At 38.4% G+C, this 15,485-nt stretch overlaps 1 protein-coding gene across 1 annotated transcript in view; it reads right to left on the bottom strand.

Annotated features, from left to right (window-relative positions):
* CFAP58 (cilia and flagella associated protein 58) overlaps nucleotides 1-15,485 on the bottom strand; it is a 61,128-nt gene that overhangs the window by 25,143 nt on the left and 20,500 nt on the right. The window contains exons 11-15 of the mRNA XM_061372390.1: nucleotides 10,647-10,808; nucleotides 7,829-7,975; nucleotides 4,182-4,322; nucleotides 3,605-3,828; nucleotides 1,495-1,606 (exon numbers count right to left, since the gene is read on the bottom strand). Coding sequence (XP_061228374.1) covers nucleotides 1,495-1,606; nucleotides 3,605-3,828; nucleotides 4,182-4,322; nucleotides 7,829-7,975; nucleotides 10,647-10,808 — 786 coding nt within the window. The remainder of the gene's footprint in view (nucleotides 1-1,494; nucleotides 1,607-3,604; nucleotides 3,829-4,181; nucleotides 4,323-7,828; nucleotides 7,976-10,646; nucleotides 10,809-15,485) is intronic.

Raw genomic sequence — 15,485 nt, 5'->3', positions numbered from 1 at the left:
GATGTCTCATGAGAATTAAACTCACATTGCAGTAAAGGCTCCAATAAAGTCCTGTTCTCTGTACGTTTGCTTGAGCTTATAAGGAACTTGGTATCTCATGGCTCTTAATCCTTTGTCTGATATTATCTAAATTGACTAATCAATTCAAGTGTAACCAGGACACTAACATGGATACACATGCAGCACTCACAACAGAGTATCACCTCCTGAGAAATCAGGCTAAAAAGTAGTTCAGTCCCCATGACCCGCACGGTCCCTTACTGCCCAAATGATATATAGTATATAGCACAGCCCAAACTATATATAGTATATAGCACTGCCCAAACATGGTGCCAGTTTGTGGCAACTGTAGTGATACAAGAGTATTTTTTCATTAGGAATTGAACCAAAACTCTACAAGGATTGTTTCACATGGATCTTGACATCTTTTTGTTTTCCAAATACAGATCACGAGCCTAGAATGGAAAGGCATGATTTCCTGCATCAGTCTCTTCATAAATTCATTTCCCCAATATGAAATGTTTTGACCAATTTTCCTTTGTTACAAGGTGCTGCTGGAGATTGTACCTAGAATGTCTTTAAGCTACTTCAGCATCCTGCATTTTATCTCCCTTCCATGAGAAAAGCTAAGTTCACTATTCTGCTTTAAGCTCAGCATGAAGAGATCAGAAATGAGCTATCATGCTAGTAAGCACAGCCAAAATATTCAGCTCTGCTTCTGTAGGGACTAGCATGTTACCACTCATTATTAGAGCAGCTAAGCAACCCAGGCTGGCATCAGATCAAAGATCCACGCAATAGAGAGGTCTCAGCTGGCACTGACTTCGAAAATACCCAGTCATGCCAATTGATGTTCATATATTTGGTCTGTGCTTGATGGATTCTTTATTTTTCCCCTTCATTTGGCAGGTTCAAATAGTGTGAAATTTAGATTTGCTGTTTACATAACAGCTGAACTCACATTACCTGGCATGGCTATCTTTGGGAGTCCACCACTGTTATGTAGAGGCCTCTTCATTTTCTCACAGACGTAATTTATCATTTGACTTTGTAACTGTTCATCCTCCATTTGACTCCATAACTGTTCATTCTATACCTGCATACGCTCCTTTCTAGTTCTGGCTTTTTTTTCCCATATACTTCTTAATTGATGAGGGTAGAATTGTATCTTTCTCCTATCATTGTCTTTCCCACCATCCATGTTAAGGAACCACCCCTTTCTAAATTCACCTTATGCATTCTTATTTCCTTTAGCATTTGACTGGCTCTTTACATATCCCTCTGCAATGTTTCATTGAGAAAGTAACACAAAAATAACACTGATTGCATTGTGCATGGAAACCATTCGGCAGTTAACCATTCCGCTGGTACTATGGAAATTTCAGTCTGCCTGCCCCTCCACATAATTTGCATAACAGTAAACGAAATAGGCTTTGTGCTGTGTCACTGACTTGGTAATATGGGCTTTGGGGACTTGAAATGCTCACAAATCACCTGTAATTTTCTCCATCTGTGAACATTCAAGGGATTCTTCAGTTCTTCTTCCAAAACTTTGCATCGAGTCTGCTCCCTTAATAGTTCATTCCGCATGTGATGAACCTCCTGACTAAAGACCAGCATAAAACAAAAAGATAAAAACCACATCAAAACCACACCAGTGTGCCCAAGGCATTAATATGGATGATAACACACCATTCTTCCATGCACTACAGCATGAGCAAAGTGACTTTTGTGGTTAATAATCAACACTGATACCACTATCATGGTATCACAAGATAACAAAGTTAGACCTCTTCACTCACTTCAGCAAGACTGGCTTAAAAAAGGGACTTTTCTTCAGTTCTTAGGGAATCTACTCCGTTGCCTACTGGATCTCACTGCCCATCTCTTCCCACATACATTAAGGCCAGAAGGAAAGTTAATTCATCTAGAGTAACCTACAGATCAGTTTTGGAGTCATATCTAGTTAGCCCTGTATTGTATCTAACAGCCGGTGTTTGAAAAAAGGTTTGAAATCTACGTGGCCCACATAATCCAGGCAATAAAACACACTCTAGGACCTAACTACTATGGACACTGTTCTTTAGAGAACGCAAGTTTTATTTCTTTCATTACTTCTCCTCAAGGAATTTCAGGGGTGATTTGCTGCTGAATTTAAAATTAATTGAGCACTTCCAAAATGTTTTGACAACTAGGATAGGGGATCAAGATGCAGGGAACATAAATGCACATTCTGCAATGGTCCAACCCTTACCACTTTAGTGGGTGTACTCTGTAAGCTCTCCAAGGTGAAAAGGGGGTGGAGGATCAACATGTGCCTACTCTGCAGCTGAATCTTTTCTTACTAAGCTCAGAGTTGCATTTAGCTCAGTACAGAGAAAAAGACCTTTTTTTTAACTGTGAGATTGGACAAGGTTATGGAGGAGGAAAAAAAACCCCACATCTCCAATTGGCAAATCAAGAAAGCTAATTAGCAACATAAGTGATAAATGGAGTCTTTCAACAGGCAGTTTTCATGATGGTTTTGGACTTCATTAAGTATGTGATTGCTGCTGCAGTTAGCAAGAATTGATCCACCCATCATGGCATGCATCGCACTATATACTTCAATACCATCACCGAGTTTCAATACAGTAACAGACTTTCAGCTTGAATGCATTTGGGCAGCAAGTTCAAATCCTATTTCTGTCTACAGTCAGTCAATGAAAACTGCAATTGCTAATGTTTTGTGCCCAATTCGCTCTTCTGTCTCACCTAATCAAACTGGCATAATTCCACTGGAGTCAATGGGACTGACCATGACTGAAGTTAATTTGCTCTACTGAAAACCATGGAAATGTACCGATACAGTTAAAGATCTCAGTCAACACTGTGCTAGCTACATAGAATTAGTATGACAGTTACCTGCTAAAAACATAGCTGCCCCTCCTTACAAACTAAGACTGATTCTATAGAAAAGGACAATAATTTCCCATCAGCAAAGAATGCACCTCAAATACAGGAGAGTTAAAAAGAGAGAGGAAGCATTATGACAGAGAAGGAGGAGATAAATCAGGCTGGGGCTATTAAATTTCTGTATTAAAGAAACACAACCTTTGATGAAAATGTAACTAAATCTTTCTCAGAGAGCAAGTCTTCATATAAATCTGGAAGAAGAGAGCTGTGAAAATGTACAGGGGTTTGTTATAAATATGTCAAATGCTCCCCATCCTCGGTGGATTGCCTAATAAAGAGCAGTTCCACTAATTTGGGCCTTGGGTACCACTAAGTAGCTCACTGAACTATGAACATCTTTTCTGCTGCTGTCTGTCAAGTTTAGTCTGTGGGCAGTAACTCACAGTACAAAGGGAAATAGGGAAACTATTACAGCTTTGGCCAAGATCTCTTTTCCTCCTTTCTTCCTTCCTATATTATGATTTTCTTAATTGCTGTTGTTTCATGAATTTAATCCAGTATGTGTTTTGAAGTTGAACCAAAAAATTCCCTTCTCCAAGGTATAATGCTGTTGATACAAATCTTTACAATGCATAGAACATATTTCCTGCCTCAAACACAGAATCATGGATGCAGTCACTATGGAAACGCATTAATCAACTTTTTCTACCTGAGTTTCTCCATATTAGCCACACTTTTGCCAAGTATTCCCTTCTCCCGGCGAAGTTTTCTGATCTCCATCCTGAGAAGCTGGATGTCTTCCATTCTCTGACGGTATTGGGTTTCACCCCTGTTTAGAATGGACTGCTGAATTTTAATCTTTTCATACAGCAGAGCCACTTCCTCATTGCACTGAACAAGTTGGCACCCAAGAATGTTTCTCTCGTTGCTAACCTAAGGACCCAGGGCAAAGCAATAATATCAGTTATAGTTCCTCAGCACAATCCCAAAGAATCATGACTGTATTTGCGTTAGTCAAAATCATGCGCATTAAGAGGTTTCACAGTTACTAGTGAAAAAAATATGGCAAGGGCCCAATATTTTCCCCTATAAGGGGTCACTTGCCTGAGTAGCATAAGCTACATGTTCCTTTCACTTCAGTATCTTAACATTTTTGTTTCAATGGCACTATAAAGCTTTAGTAGTACCACATTTACCGTAGCCAAGGATCTCAATCTTAAAAATACACTGGACAAATGAGAGAACAGAATGCAGAGTTTTTGAAAAGCCAAATCCGAGATTCCTACCCGTTCAATTTCACTCTTCTGCTTCAGACTCTCAGCATCAGCTTCAGCAATAATTTTTAGAAGCCTTTTTTCTTCTGCCTCCTGATTTTCTATAAAGTCTTTGGTTTCCAGAGCCTGTTTTTTCATCTGAAGTAGTTCAGCCTGATGGAGTCAAAGAATACAGGTAAACTGCACTTAGTATCAACTTCCCGTTACATAAACCGGGGATCAAGAGTTAGGATTTTAATAAAATCTCCTACATTCTTTTAGATTCCTGAGAGGTACACAATTTTTTTTTGTTAGTTTTTGAGAACAAATCACTAAGACAGAAAAGCATGAACATCCCTAAAGAAACGTAAACAGTATTTTAATATTGTTATGTTATACGTAATAGAAATTTGAATGGAATTTTATCGATTACAATGATTCAAGTTGTAATTCAGGAGCACTTCATTTAATACATGATGGGTTTTTTTTTAATTAAGTAGGTCTTATTTGATAAGCCTTTTAATGGAGCTGATATTTAAAGTTCAAAGTCAGTCAGAGATGTGAGAAATGATAGCTCACCTTGCTGGAAAGGGCAACAATCCTTTTTAACAAAGGATTATGTAATCCAAATCAGCATCAACCTGAGACAGGCTTCAGACTGGAATAACAGAATAAATGGAGAAGATGGCAACGAGGCATGGAACAGCAAAGTTAAAGAGCTCTAGCATCTTTTTAGTAGATGTGTAGATGAGGAAGACTCAGGAAAGAGAAGCTGTCCCTAAGCGCACAGTTACAGTAATTACATACCACTAACCTAAAATAACACTGGAATGTGCCCAATAATTCTATCCCACTGTCATGTCTATAATTCAAGGCATGTATGTAGATAAAGCCTAATAGGGTCTTCTTGGATTATAGGGAATTTCTATCACTGCTGCAATTAGTCAGAGCCAAGATGGAACTAGCTGACTACAGTCTATTTCCACAGATAGACAGGAAAACTGTCAAGCCTTCACTCAAACACTTTGCCACAGCTCTGACCCTTATAAAGGATGATGTTCAAGCTGTCTTTTGGAAAAGAGCATCATCCAATGCTGAAAGAATGAGGCTGTGATGAAGGCTGCACCTGCAAAAACAGTGATTTAAGACAGAAACAGTTCCATTGTCATAATAAAATAGCTTTGTTCCATTCTTATTTTCCTAAAAAAAGAAACCCAACTCTCATTTTCCCATATGTGCAACACTCACATCTCTCTTACTCAGTGTTAGATGTTCATCAGAATCCATCAGCCAAATAAAAATGCAAGCCACTTCATACTGAAATGCAATCAACACTGTGCAAAAGCTGTCCACAAATGTAAAACTGCTCATGCGTTTGGCATTGCTGGATAATATTTTTTTAATATATCAAAATTCTATAGTCTCCTTATGTCAGAAAAAGTATGAGTTGTAAACAAAGGTGGCATTAGATGTTGGCAGCAAACATTCGTATAAACAAATCTCCTCACTGGAATGCACTAAGCTAAAATAAATCTGAACTGCCTTGTGTAGAAAAGAACATAAACACTTCAAGCCACACAAAGGCCCCACAAGCTAACAGGACTTTCAGTTAGACTAAATATGCTAAAAACTGGAGTTAGAGGATCTGAGTACATTAGGTAAGAGAAAAGGAAATGAATTAACACAGTCACTGTGCAAGCAGGAAAACAGGTCTGAAACTGCTGTAAATCAGCAACAGCTCATTTGAAGTTGGTTCATAGAAATTCGAAGATCTCTGAAGAACAGTTGGCAAGAAAGAAGAATTTATGTGGGACCTATGGCAATATCTTAAACCAAATTCAAACCAAATTCTTCCTTAGATTCTGAAATACTAGTGTAAGTGAAGAAAGGTTTTGTTTGTTCTAGAGGTGGAAGCAGAATATGGATTTGATAAAAGGTATAACTGGGAGTGGACACAGAATGCTGAAATAACAAGTCAGAAGTTTTGCTTGCAGATTTCTAGAAAATACTAAAAAGAAATAAAAGACATGCAAGAACATCTACAAAAATATACAAAAGCACTTCACTGCAGTTCAAACATGAGAGCCATATTTTTTACAGCTTTCAGATAGGCATTTCTCACCATTCGGATGCTTTGTCAAACTGCTCTGATCCACAAGCCTGTATGAAAGCCAACTGAAACCAAAAGATGGCATTGTCCTGGCTTTAATGGAGCTTGGATAATGCTGCTTCTGTTTCATTTACCATGACTATACATTATTAAGATCTTTACGCTAGCTGAGGCCAGCATAAGTCCAATGTCTGTATGACCTCATCCCTATGAAACCCAGTCCTCCATGATTTAGCACATTCTTTAAACTGATCTCCCAGGAACAGCTTGCTTGTTTGCTTCACATCAGTGCGAACAGGAGAAATTGAAGCTGCCTTGCTACACAAATAATTGGGTTCTTTTGTGGCTGTATCAATCACCTCCCCCTTTGAATTCTCTTCAACTTTAGTATTCAGCAGAGACATTCAGGTAGAAGTACACAATGCCCTTAAGCCAGTCAGTAGTGTGATGTCAGGGTATGGACATACTTGCTAGTAAATAATTGTGTGCGTAAACCATCTAGCAGTCCTATTGTTGTCAAATGGATGGCACCTCTGTCTGAGATGATCAGACAGAACTGAGGACTAGTTAAGGCAGAAAGCTATACACAGGAAATGAGACACTGTTTGACTTCTCCATCATTGATAGAACAACTCTGAGACAGATCAGGTACAAGAACACAAATTCATCACTTTTTTACAAAGCTCTATTGACATCTTGTCATAACTGTAATGCGCTGAGAAGGGCTGAAAACTCAAGGAGTCATTGCAGCATAGCAATAAACTGACAAAAGAAAATATTGTGGAAAGTGGCAGGGGACTTCTGGTTTTGTGGGGGTTGTTTGTTTCCAGGTTTGGGGTTTTTTTTCTAGTGCTTAGTGAAGAGAAAAAATAAGCTGCTGTGAACACTAACTCCTTCATTCTTTTGAGAGTGCATAAATTGGGTTGAGGTATCACCACAAATCTAACAGCTTATGTAAGGATGGGCTGCAGCCAACGCTGAGACGAACAGAGCTTCAAGCTCAGATTTCCTTTGAATTAAAACATATTCTTGCTGCTTTATACCACAATATTAAAATAACTTTCTGCACAGAGGGACCTACTAAAATGCACTACCTAACTCCCAGAAGGCTAATGCTCGCTAGTCACACAGAAATACAACATTGTGAAGTATAACAAAATGGGGTTTGCACTTAAAAACAGCAGAGAGAAAAAAGTTCTAAGAAGAAAAACTTGAATTATAAGGGTCTATATTAAAAGTTTGCCAGAATCAAGCTGGCAATCAATCACCAAAACTGACATTTCTTCAAGCAAAATGGAACTTTATAGTAAAACTGTTTAATCACCGAGAGATTAAAGCTTCCAATAGACAAACCAGGATGTTTTGGACTGTAATTATAGGCAGAGATTAAATTTGGCAGATGCATAGAATATTTGTGTAACTAATACCTCTAAAGTGTAAAGGATCTTATGCTTCAGTTACAAAATAGTTTATTAAAATACAAAAAAAACAACTACCACAGACCAGGAACACAATGCAGGCTGTGAAATAAGGGCAACCATCCTTTGTAAAAGGGTGCAAAGGCTCTTACTTTCAACGATTGCTTCTCCGTCTCTGTTTTCTCATTTTGCAGCTGTGCGTTTGCAAGGTCATCATCTTTGGTTTTGATCTCGTGTCTCAGCTGATCCCTCTGATGTGTTACAGATTTAAATTTCCTCTTCATTTCTGATACCTCATCCTAATAGGACAAAAAGTGTGATTACACAGAGGGATCAAAAAAGAGTAAGTTTATGATGTGAGTTCAGGCTATTTAGATGTTGGAAAATGTAGCCACAGTGCTTGAGAGGAGATACGCTGTGTGTACCACAAGATAATTACTTTTTAATCCAACAGAACAGTTTCATTAAATGGCAATTTTTCATTTATGACAGAATGACACTGCAATAAAAAAGCTTTTAAAAGATACCTTGACAAAAATAAGGACCATCAATTATGAGTATAATAATTTATCTAAAGTGTTGAATATATAATAAGAACTAGCAGTCAATCCAAACTAATAAGATTCTGATCCTCTCCACCTGTTATCATGTTTCTAGTAATGTGCTTTTCAATAATGCTGCATGCAATTGGGCACAAATATTTGGAGAATAGCTGCTCCATTGTGTAAATGAACATAATCATAAGTAAGATACCTATATGCCTGCAAGGGAGCATAGGAAATGCTTATCTCCATTTTGCCTATGTGCTAGCTTGCACATAGGTACAAGGGGGAAAAGGGTGCTCAGAGACTTAGAAGTCCCTGATAGGAGAATATTTAGCAAATATTTTAAGCTCAAAACAGAACAAAAAGTTTGGTAGCATGCAGAGAGATCAGGTCACTAGGAATACTTCCACTCACAGCACAGAGGTGCCTGCCTGTACAAAAAAAACTTGTTTCAACTCATTGCAGTGGTGGCTCATGTTGTAACATGAAATGGAAGCTAATAAATTCAGTGCTTAGACAGGCATGATTTAGAAGCTATTACTCCTCTGCCAGAGGCTGCCACCTCACAGAGAAGATATCATAACCTTTTATGAGAATATGATCATTTCAGTAAAAAAACAGGGTAGCATAAAGCTCTTTCAACACTGTCCATCACAGGGGTGGATTTACTTGACAGATGAGTGCTGTTTTCTTGCATGAAATGTTTAACATAATTAAGCTAGATCTTGAGTCATAGCAGTCTTCACAAAGAGCACACAGAAAGTACTGACTAGCCTTCCAACAGTCCTTAAAACCAAAATCCATGGATTCCACATTTATTTGGGAAATTAAATGAAGCAGAAATAAAGGTAGCAATGTCATTAATCCTACCTGTTTGCATGTCCAGTCACTCCTGTGAATGCAAAAGTCATATTAAAAGTTGTCATTGCTAAATAGCTTATAAATATCTTCAGTATTGTAAGAGATGAGAGATAGTTAAAACATGGTACCCAGACATACACACAAATACCCTCTAATTCTATATTTAATGAAGAATAGTAACAACACAAAATTTTTGCAAACAGGTCTCCTAATAAACTTGCTTAAACAAATGAGCTCCTAACACTAAAAGAAAGCCAAAGGACAAAAGCATCAGGTAATTATCTCATATTAACAGCCTGCCAGAATGTCTTCTTCCAAGAGATTTTACTGAGTTGAACATTATGGTATTTTAGAATCATCTGTCTTCACACACAGCACTTGCTAAAAAAGTTCTATGGTAAGCCAAGTAAGCTATTGAAGTCTGCAGACCAGCCTCTAACAACTGGAACCATGAACAGTATTGGTGATATCACCATGTAATATTCTAAAATCCCAGAAGGCTTAGTTCATTGCTTTATTTTGTAACTGAGCACATAGATGCCAGCTCTTTATAAGTAAGCAAATTTATGTTGTATGTTTAAAACAAAAATTAAAAAAATAATAAAACTCAGTGTTGCAACTTTTCATCCTTATTTCTCCTTGTAAGCAGCAAGAATCCCAACACCATATCCAGTGCTGAGAGGCAGACAAAGGTCAAGTAAAGCATCCCACATAAATGGCAAAATGGTTCATTCCTCAGCACACCGCTGGATAAGATCTTGGATAGTTCATTCCCGTCTGCTTCTCAAGCAAAGCACCTACCTATTCAAAGCAGAGTATAAATTTATAATCTACTGTATATGTCTATGTTATAAATCCTTACTGTGAAATAACCCACAGCTATCCGAGGTCCCAATCTCTGATGATTACAATAGGGTTTGTGTAGTATTTTAGATTGTTACATCAGAATAACAGACAGTGATCTGTTCTTTTCCTCTAGTATTGTTAGTGAGATCCCCAAGGAAGAGATATGAATGCAGAGAGCATCGTTAACTGAGGAAAATTACACTCCCTGAAAGGAACAAGTGAGGTGGAAGCGTTAAGTTGTGTCAGAAAACATCACTTCAGCTGGGAAAATTTTCCCTCTGCTTTCTAATCATGATTCACAGTAATGTGCATACACATTCAGGGCTAAGGAGGCAATCTTATTCCCCTTATACCCTATTTCCCGTAAATGCAGACACCTCCTAAAGGAATAAACAGAGTGGAGCTAGAATGAAAAGAAAAAAGTTTCTTCTCTGGTAGGGTTTTGTAATTCCATAGCTCCAGTGTACTGTGATTTTATGCATGGGTTGAAGCAGGGAAATTGCCATATGATGACTGCGGGTTCCTATTTTCACTCCAAATACAAACTCTTCAGATAACATGTCAGAAACCTAAAACATTAATTCCCCAAAACACACAGAAATAAAGAAACCGCTTCTGTCATTGACCCAGTGAGCTTTCCTTTTATCAAATTAAAATTAGATCAAGAAAGAAATAACAAGAGCAGCGAGAAAAACACAACAAAAAATGTATATTCTACCTTAGCGTCAATCAGGTTTTTACTGAACAGGTTCCTCTCTGTTCTCATAGCTGCACACTGGCTTTGTTCCTGTTTAAGTTTAATTGTAGACTCTTCTAATTTCTTCTCATACTCAAAGATCCGTAAGTCCCGTATTTCAATATCTTTCATTTTCTGGAGGACCTGGAGCAGAAAGAAAGTGAACACAATTAAATTGTCATCACAAGGTTATAAGGATGGGGAAGAGTTTATGATTTTCTTCTAAGATGACAAGTTCAGATCCCTGTGATAAGAAGCTTTATCTACAGCTAAAAACCACTTCAGTCTATGTACAAGTTTAACCTTCCTGGATCGCTTATGTGGGGCAACATTCTGCTTTAATCTGATACCTAGCTTTCATTCAAGACTAAAACTTAAAGATGGGCACACATGTAATTTAAAAACAAGCCACTGAAAATATTGCCACTGAGCAGATTCAATAAAATCAATATAAACAGCTTTCATCAAGAATAGTGTTAGGTTATGTATAGAGCAAAGCTGGACTTTGTATGTTGGCTTGCATGTCAGCTGTATGACAAGATGAACAAAACCACACAGGTTTTCCCAAGAAGATCTGCATGTACTCCTATATTCTAACAACCCAACCTTCTTTTAATGAACACATGATCACAAACAGTTGATATATGATCAAAATAATAAGAAGAAAGTCAGTTAAGGTAACTTATACTTGATCTAAACAAGTAGGTAATCACCCTTAGCTGCTTCTATGAAGGGTTAGAAATAATACTGTGAAGGTTACCTAAAGAGAATGGAGTATTGCAGACTGTAGAAAGCAGATGATCACATGCAGTATCAATATGCAAAACCACAAAATTTTACAAACACCTTTACTAACAGTTACACAACAATTGTAGGGGAGAGGGACCTGGGGGTCCTGGTGGACGACAGGGTGACCATGAGCCGACACTGTGCCCTTGTGGCCAAGAAGGCCAATGGCATCCTGGGTGTGTTAGAAGAGGGGTGGTTAGTAGGTCGAGAGAGGTCCTCCTTCCCCTCTACTCAGCCCTGGTTAGACCTCATCTGGAATACTGTGTCCAGTTCTGGGCCCCTCAGTTTAAGAAGAACAGGGACCTGCTGGAGAGAGTCCAGTGCAGGGCAGCTAAGATGATTAAGGGAGTGGAGCATCTCTCTTATGAGGAAAGACTGAGGGAGCTGGGTCTCTATAGTTTGGAGAAGAGGAGATTGAGGGGTGACCTTATTAGTGCATATAAATATATAAAGGGGGAGTGTCACGAGGATGGAGCCAGGCTCTTTGCAGTGGCAAACAATGATAGGACAAGGGGCAATGGGTGCAAACTGAAACACAAGAGGTTCCACTTAAACTTGAGAAGAAACTTCTTCTCAGTGAGGGTGACAGAACACTGGAACAGGCTGCCCAGGGAGGTTGTGGGGTCTCCTCCTCTGGAGACATTCAAAACCCGCCTGGACACGTTCCTGTGTAACCTTATCTAGGTGTTCCTGCTCCGGCAGGGGGATTGGACTAGATGATCTTCTGAGGTCCCTTCCAATCTCTAACATACTGTGATACTGTGAATTCATAAGGATTACTCGATTAAAGGATCAAAAATGCAAATAGTTGCTAGTTGGTATGATGGGCTTCCTAATTGTGTGGGGTTTTTTTTAACATAAGAGCCTTCTTCCTGCTGTACAAAGTGGAGAGCCGAGGAGCGCAAAAAAGCAGTATTCAAACAGAATCCAACGTTAAAAAGAAAGAAAAGTAGAAAAAATAAGAAGAAAACTAAGGAGTACACACATCGAGAACATATTTTTTCAGGTTCATTGCCCATGGGAGAGCAGAATGCCGCCCTTCAAGCTGGGAAAAAGATGAAGCATTAAAAAAAAAAGCTGAGGAATCACATAGACAAAATCCAGGGCAGAAGTCCATTTACAACTGCATTTCATACTCTGTTTTCCTGACTCTCTTTTTGATAGTAGCAGTTTGAGGTAAGGTTTATGTTCATGTGTCAAAGCAGAAGAATAAAAAAAATAAAAAGACAACAAATAATCAATAACGGCAAAGTTTGCGGTTGACAGTGCTGTCCCTTGCTTAGCAGTAAACCCTTGTGAGGTGGAACAGTGAGGGATGAGCTTAATTAATTGATCATTCCACCAGCTACCTCCAACCAACTTTGAAGATAGAGGAGAGCTAAATATAGAAAATTTTATTACAGTGGCAGGAATACAATTCCAGCATATTTGTAGCTGACTGCAGAGGATCCAAGGAACTGCTTACAGTGCAATACAAAAACACAGTCCTAGTTTATAACTTACTCCTGCCTTTTCCTTTTCTGTTAAAACAACCTGCCAATACTAATAGCAGGGAGAAGAAATCAATGAGGCGTGTATTCTATGGTGATCATAGGCTGGAGCAACATTTGAAAGTAGGTCACTGCATTTGTAAGTCTTTTACTTGGTTTTGATACAATATAAGCACAATAAGCTTGTGGACTAACTTTTTTGAGTTGTGCTCACAGGTTGGATGCTGACACTGCTTTTTTCTGGAATGATTAATCCCAAATAATCCTCCCTTATAAATACAGAAACTATACATGCAATGTTTCCCAACAGAACCCTGTGGGAAGCTGAGCATCCTCACACCACCCCTCAGATTCCGCAACAAGGGGCCAAGCCTAAGCAGAAAGTATTAGATATTCATAGTTTTCTTCTGTACCACACACTATTTCATCTGTACCACGCAGTATTTCATCTGTACACTTAACTAGCATCTACTGCTGGTTACCTTTTAGTTCAATGAACATACTCAAGATCTCAGTAAAGGCACCATTCTTTTTTTCTTACCTTTGTTTAACCACTCCTAGAAGCACTGCCATTGTCTTAATGATGTGTCTGCTGAGCATTAGATTTTCCACAGATTATGTGAATTTAAAAAAAGAAATATGGGGTTGGTTGTTTGCTGGTTTGGGTTGGTTTTGGTTTTTTTCTATAATTTTCCTAGCTATGTTGTTAAACTGTAAAACTGAACTTTGAAAATGTTGTTGTTTTTTTTTTCTTAAAGAAAACAACGCATTACAGATAGTTTTGTGACCTCTCATAAGGCGCAATTTAGGGAACACTTCAGGTGAAACTGAAGGCTGTACTTCACTGCTTTCCTTTTCAGCAGCCTAAACCTTCCACAGGGAAACCATGATTTCATACTCTAAGAATTTTAATTAAAAAAGGAAATAATCTACTAACACTTGTAGCTCAGTAATACAGGCTACACAGCAAACAGCAAAGAGCCAGATTTTGTGTTGGCTAATCTCAAAGTAAGGCTATTCAACAAGTGACACTGGCTTAAAAATGATACAAATGAGTGGTCAGCCAGGCCAATAATTAGAAGAGCAAATCTAGCATGAATTTACATCACTAAACTATTTTGCTGTTGTGGATATAACTTTGCTGACTCTATTCATCAGTTACTAAATAGTAAATGATAATTTTAAATGAGGAATTCTGCAGCTCTATAGATTCTGTCATGCTGTAAATAACCAGACAGCTTTCAGAGCCAGCACGGGTCTGTCTGCCTTGCAGGAGCTCCAAGAAGTCTTTGGACTTAGATCAGTTTGGCTCTTTACCAGCCTTTACACAATTCAGAAGGTATGCAGTGAGCTTCTTCAGAGCCAGCTTGATGGTAAAAGGTGACAGAAGAGCCTTTATTGGTCATATGATTACTGCCCATCAGAAGCTCATTCCCCACCATTTGTGAAATTGCTCCTGCAGTTTTGCCACGGTTTCTCAATCCTGCATAGGTCAAACAGTGAACCTAAATACTACCTAGTGGCTATAATAATCCTGATCCTATGTCCTCCTGTCCTGTCTTATCCTTCCGAACAATAATTTCATGTAGGGAACCACTGCAGGGAAAAGACTATTGTCTCACATACTTTTATGCTCAGAACTGCTTCTGCTGATCTTCACCTGCAAGCCGAGTCAGGAATTGCCCTTTCAGTGAACCACAGAAGCATGCAAGTCCTTCAGAAACTTGCAATCACAATGCAGTCATCATTATATGAACAGCACAAGTGCCATAATCCATTTACTGAGAATCTGCCTTATAATAAGTGACAGCAAATTTGCACCCAAAGTGGCAGGGAAAAAAAAAAAAGTAAGCAAGCAAACATCTGTCATTTTCACCCTCAAAATACTGCAAGCAACCTTAATCAGAATTGAAAGCAAGAGCCTTGTAGTTCTGAGTGTTATGAATTACTCCCTCGTCCTATTTTACAATGTTCTTAACTCATATCTATATTGTTAGAAATGCACTATGATGGAAAGATGCAAATATGACTTTGCCACAAAGACAAATCTCATTTTCATGGAATATTATTCCGAGGAAATGACAAAAGGTAATCCAGACAAGGGAGTATATACCATTCAAAAATGATTTAAAAGCTGCCGGTCACATGTTAGAAAGGATCATTTTAACTTGAAGAGATAGCAAATAACTTGTGAGTTGAAACAGCTTGAAAGCTAATCCCAGTAAATCAATGAGCTTCTTGAAGGGCCCTTCAATGTGATCTTCAGCAATTAATGGAACATGTTACAACCATGTTCCCAAGTATGCCATCAGAAATAAAGTTCTACATAATAACGCGTAGAAGGCAAGACAAATTTTATGCAGCGTTTCTCTGCAGCTGTTTCTGGAAGACTTTTGGTTTGCAGGCTAGCTTGAACACATTCAGATGTTTTCATGCAATGGCAGTAATCCTTCAGAATGCTAAGACTCTTACAAAGGTGTCAAGCATGGTCATCTCTCACTTGCCTCAACAACATGCAAGATAAGGTCCTTTGCAGATAAGA

This window comes from Neopsephotus bourkii, unplaced genomic scaffold, assembly GCF_033783945.1.
Source record: "Neopsephotus bourkii isolate Nb327-2 ecotype Australia unplaced genomic scaffold, CSIRO-AGI_Nbou_v1 NB_1615, whole genome shotgun sequence".
Lineage (NCBI taxonomy): Eukaryota > Metazoa > Chordata > Aves > Psittaciformes > Psittacidae > Neopsephotus > Neopsephotus bourkii.
Note: the sequence above shows the minus strand (reverse complement) of the source record. Positions and strands in the feature narration are given on the sequence as shown.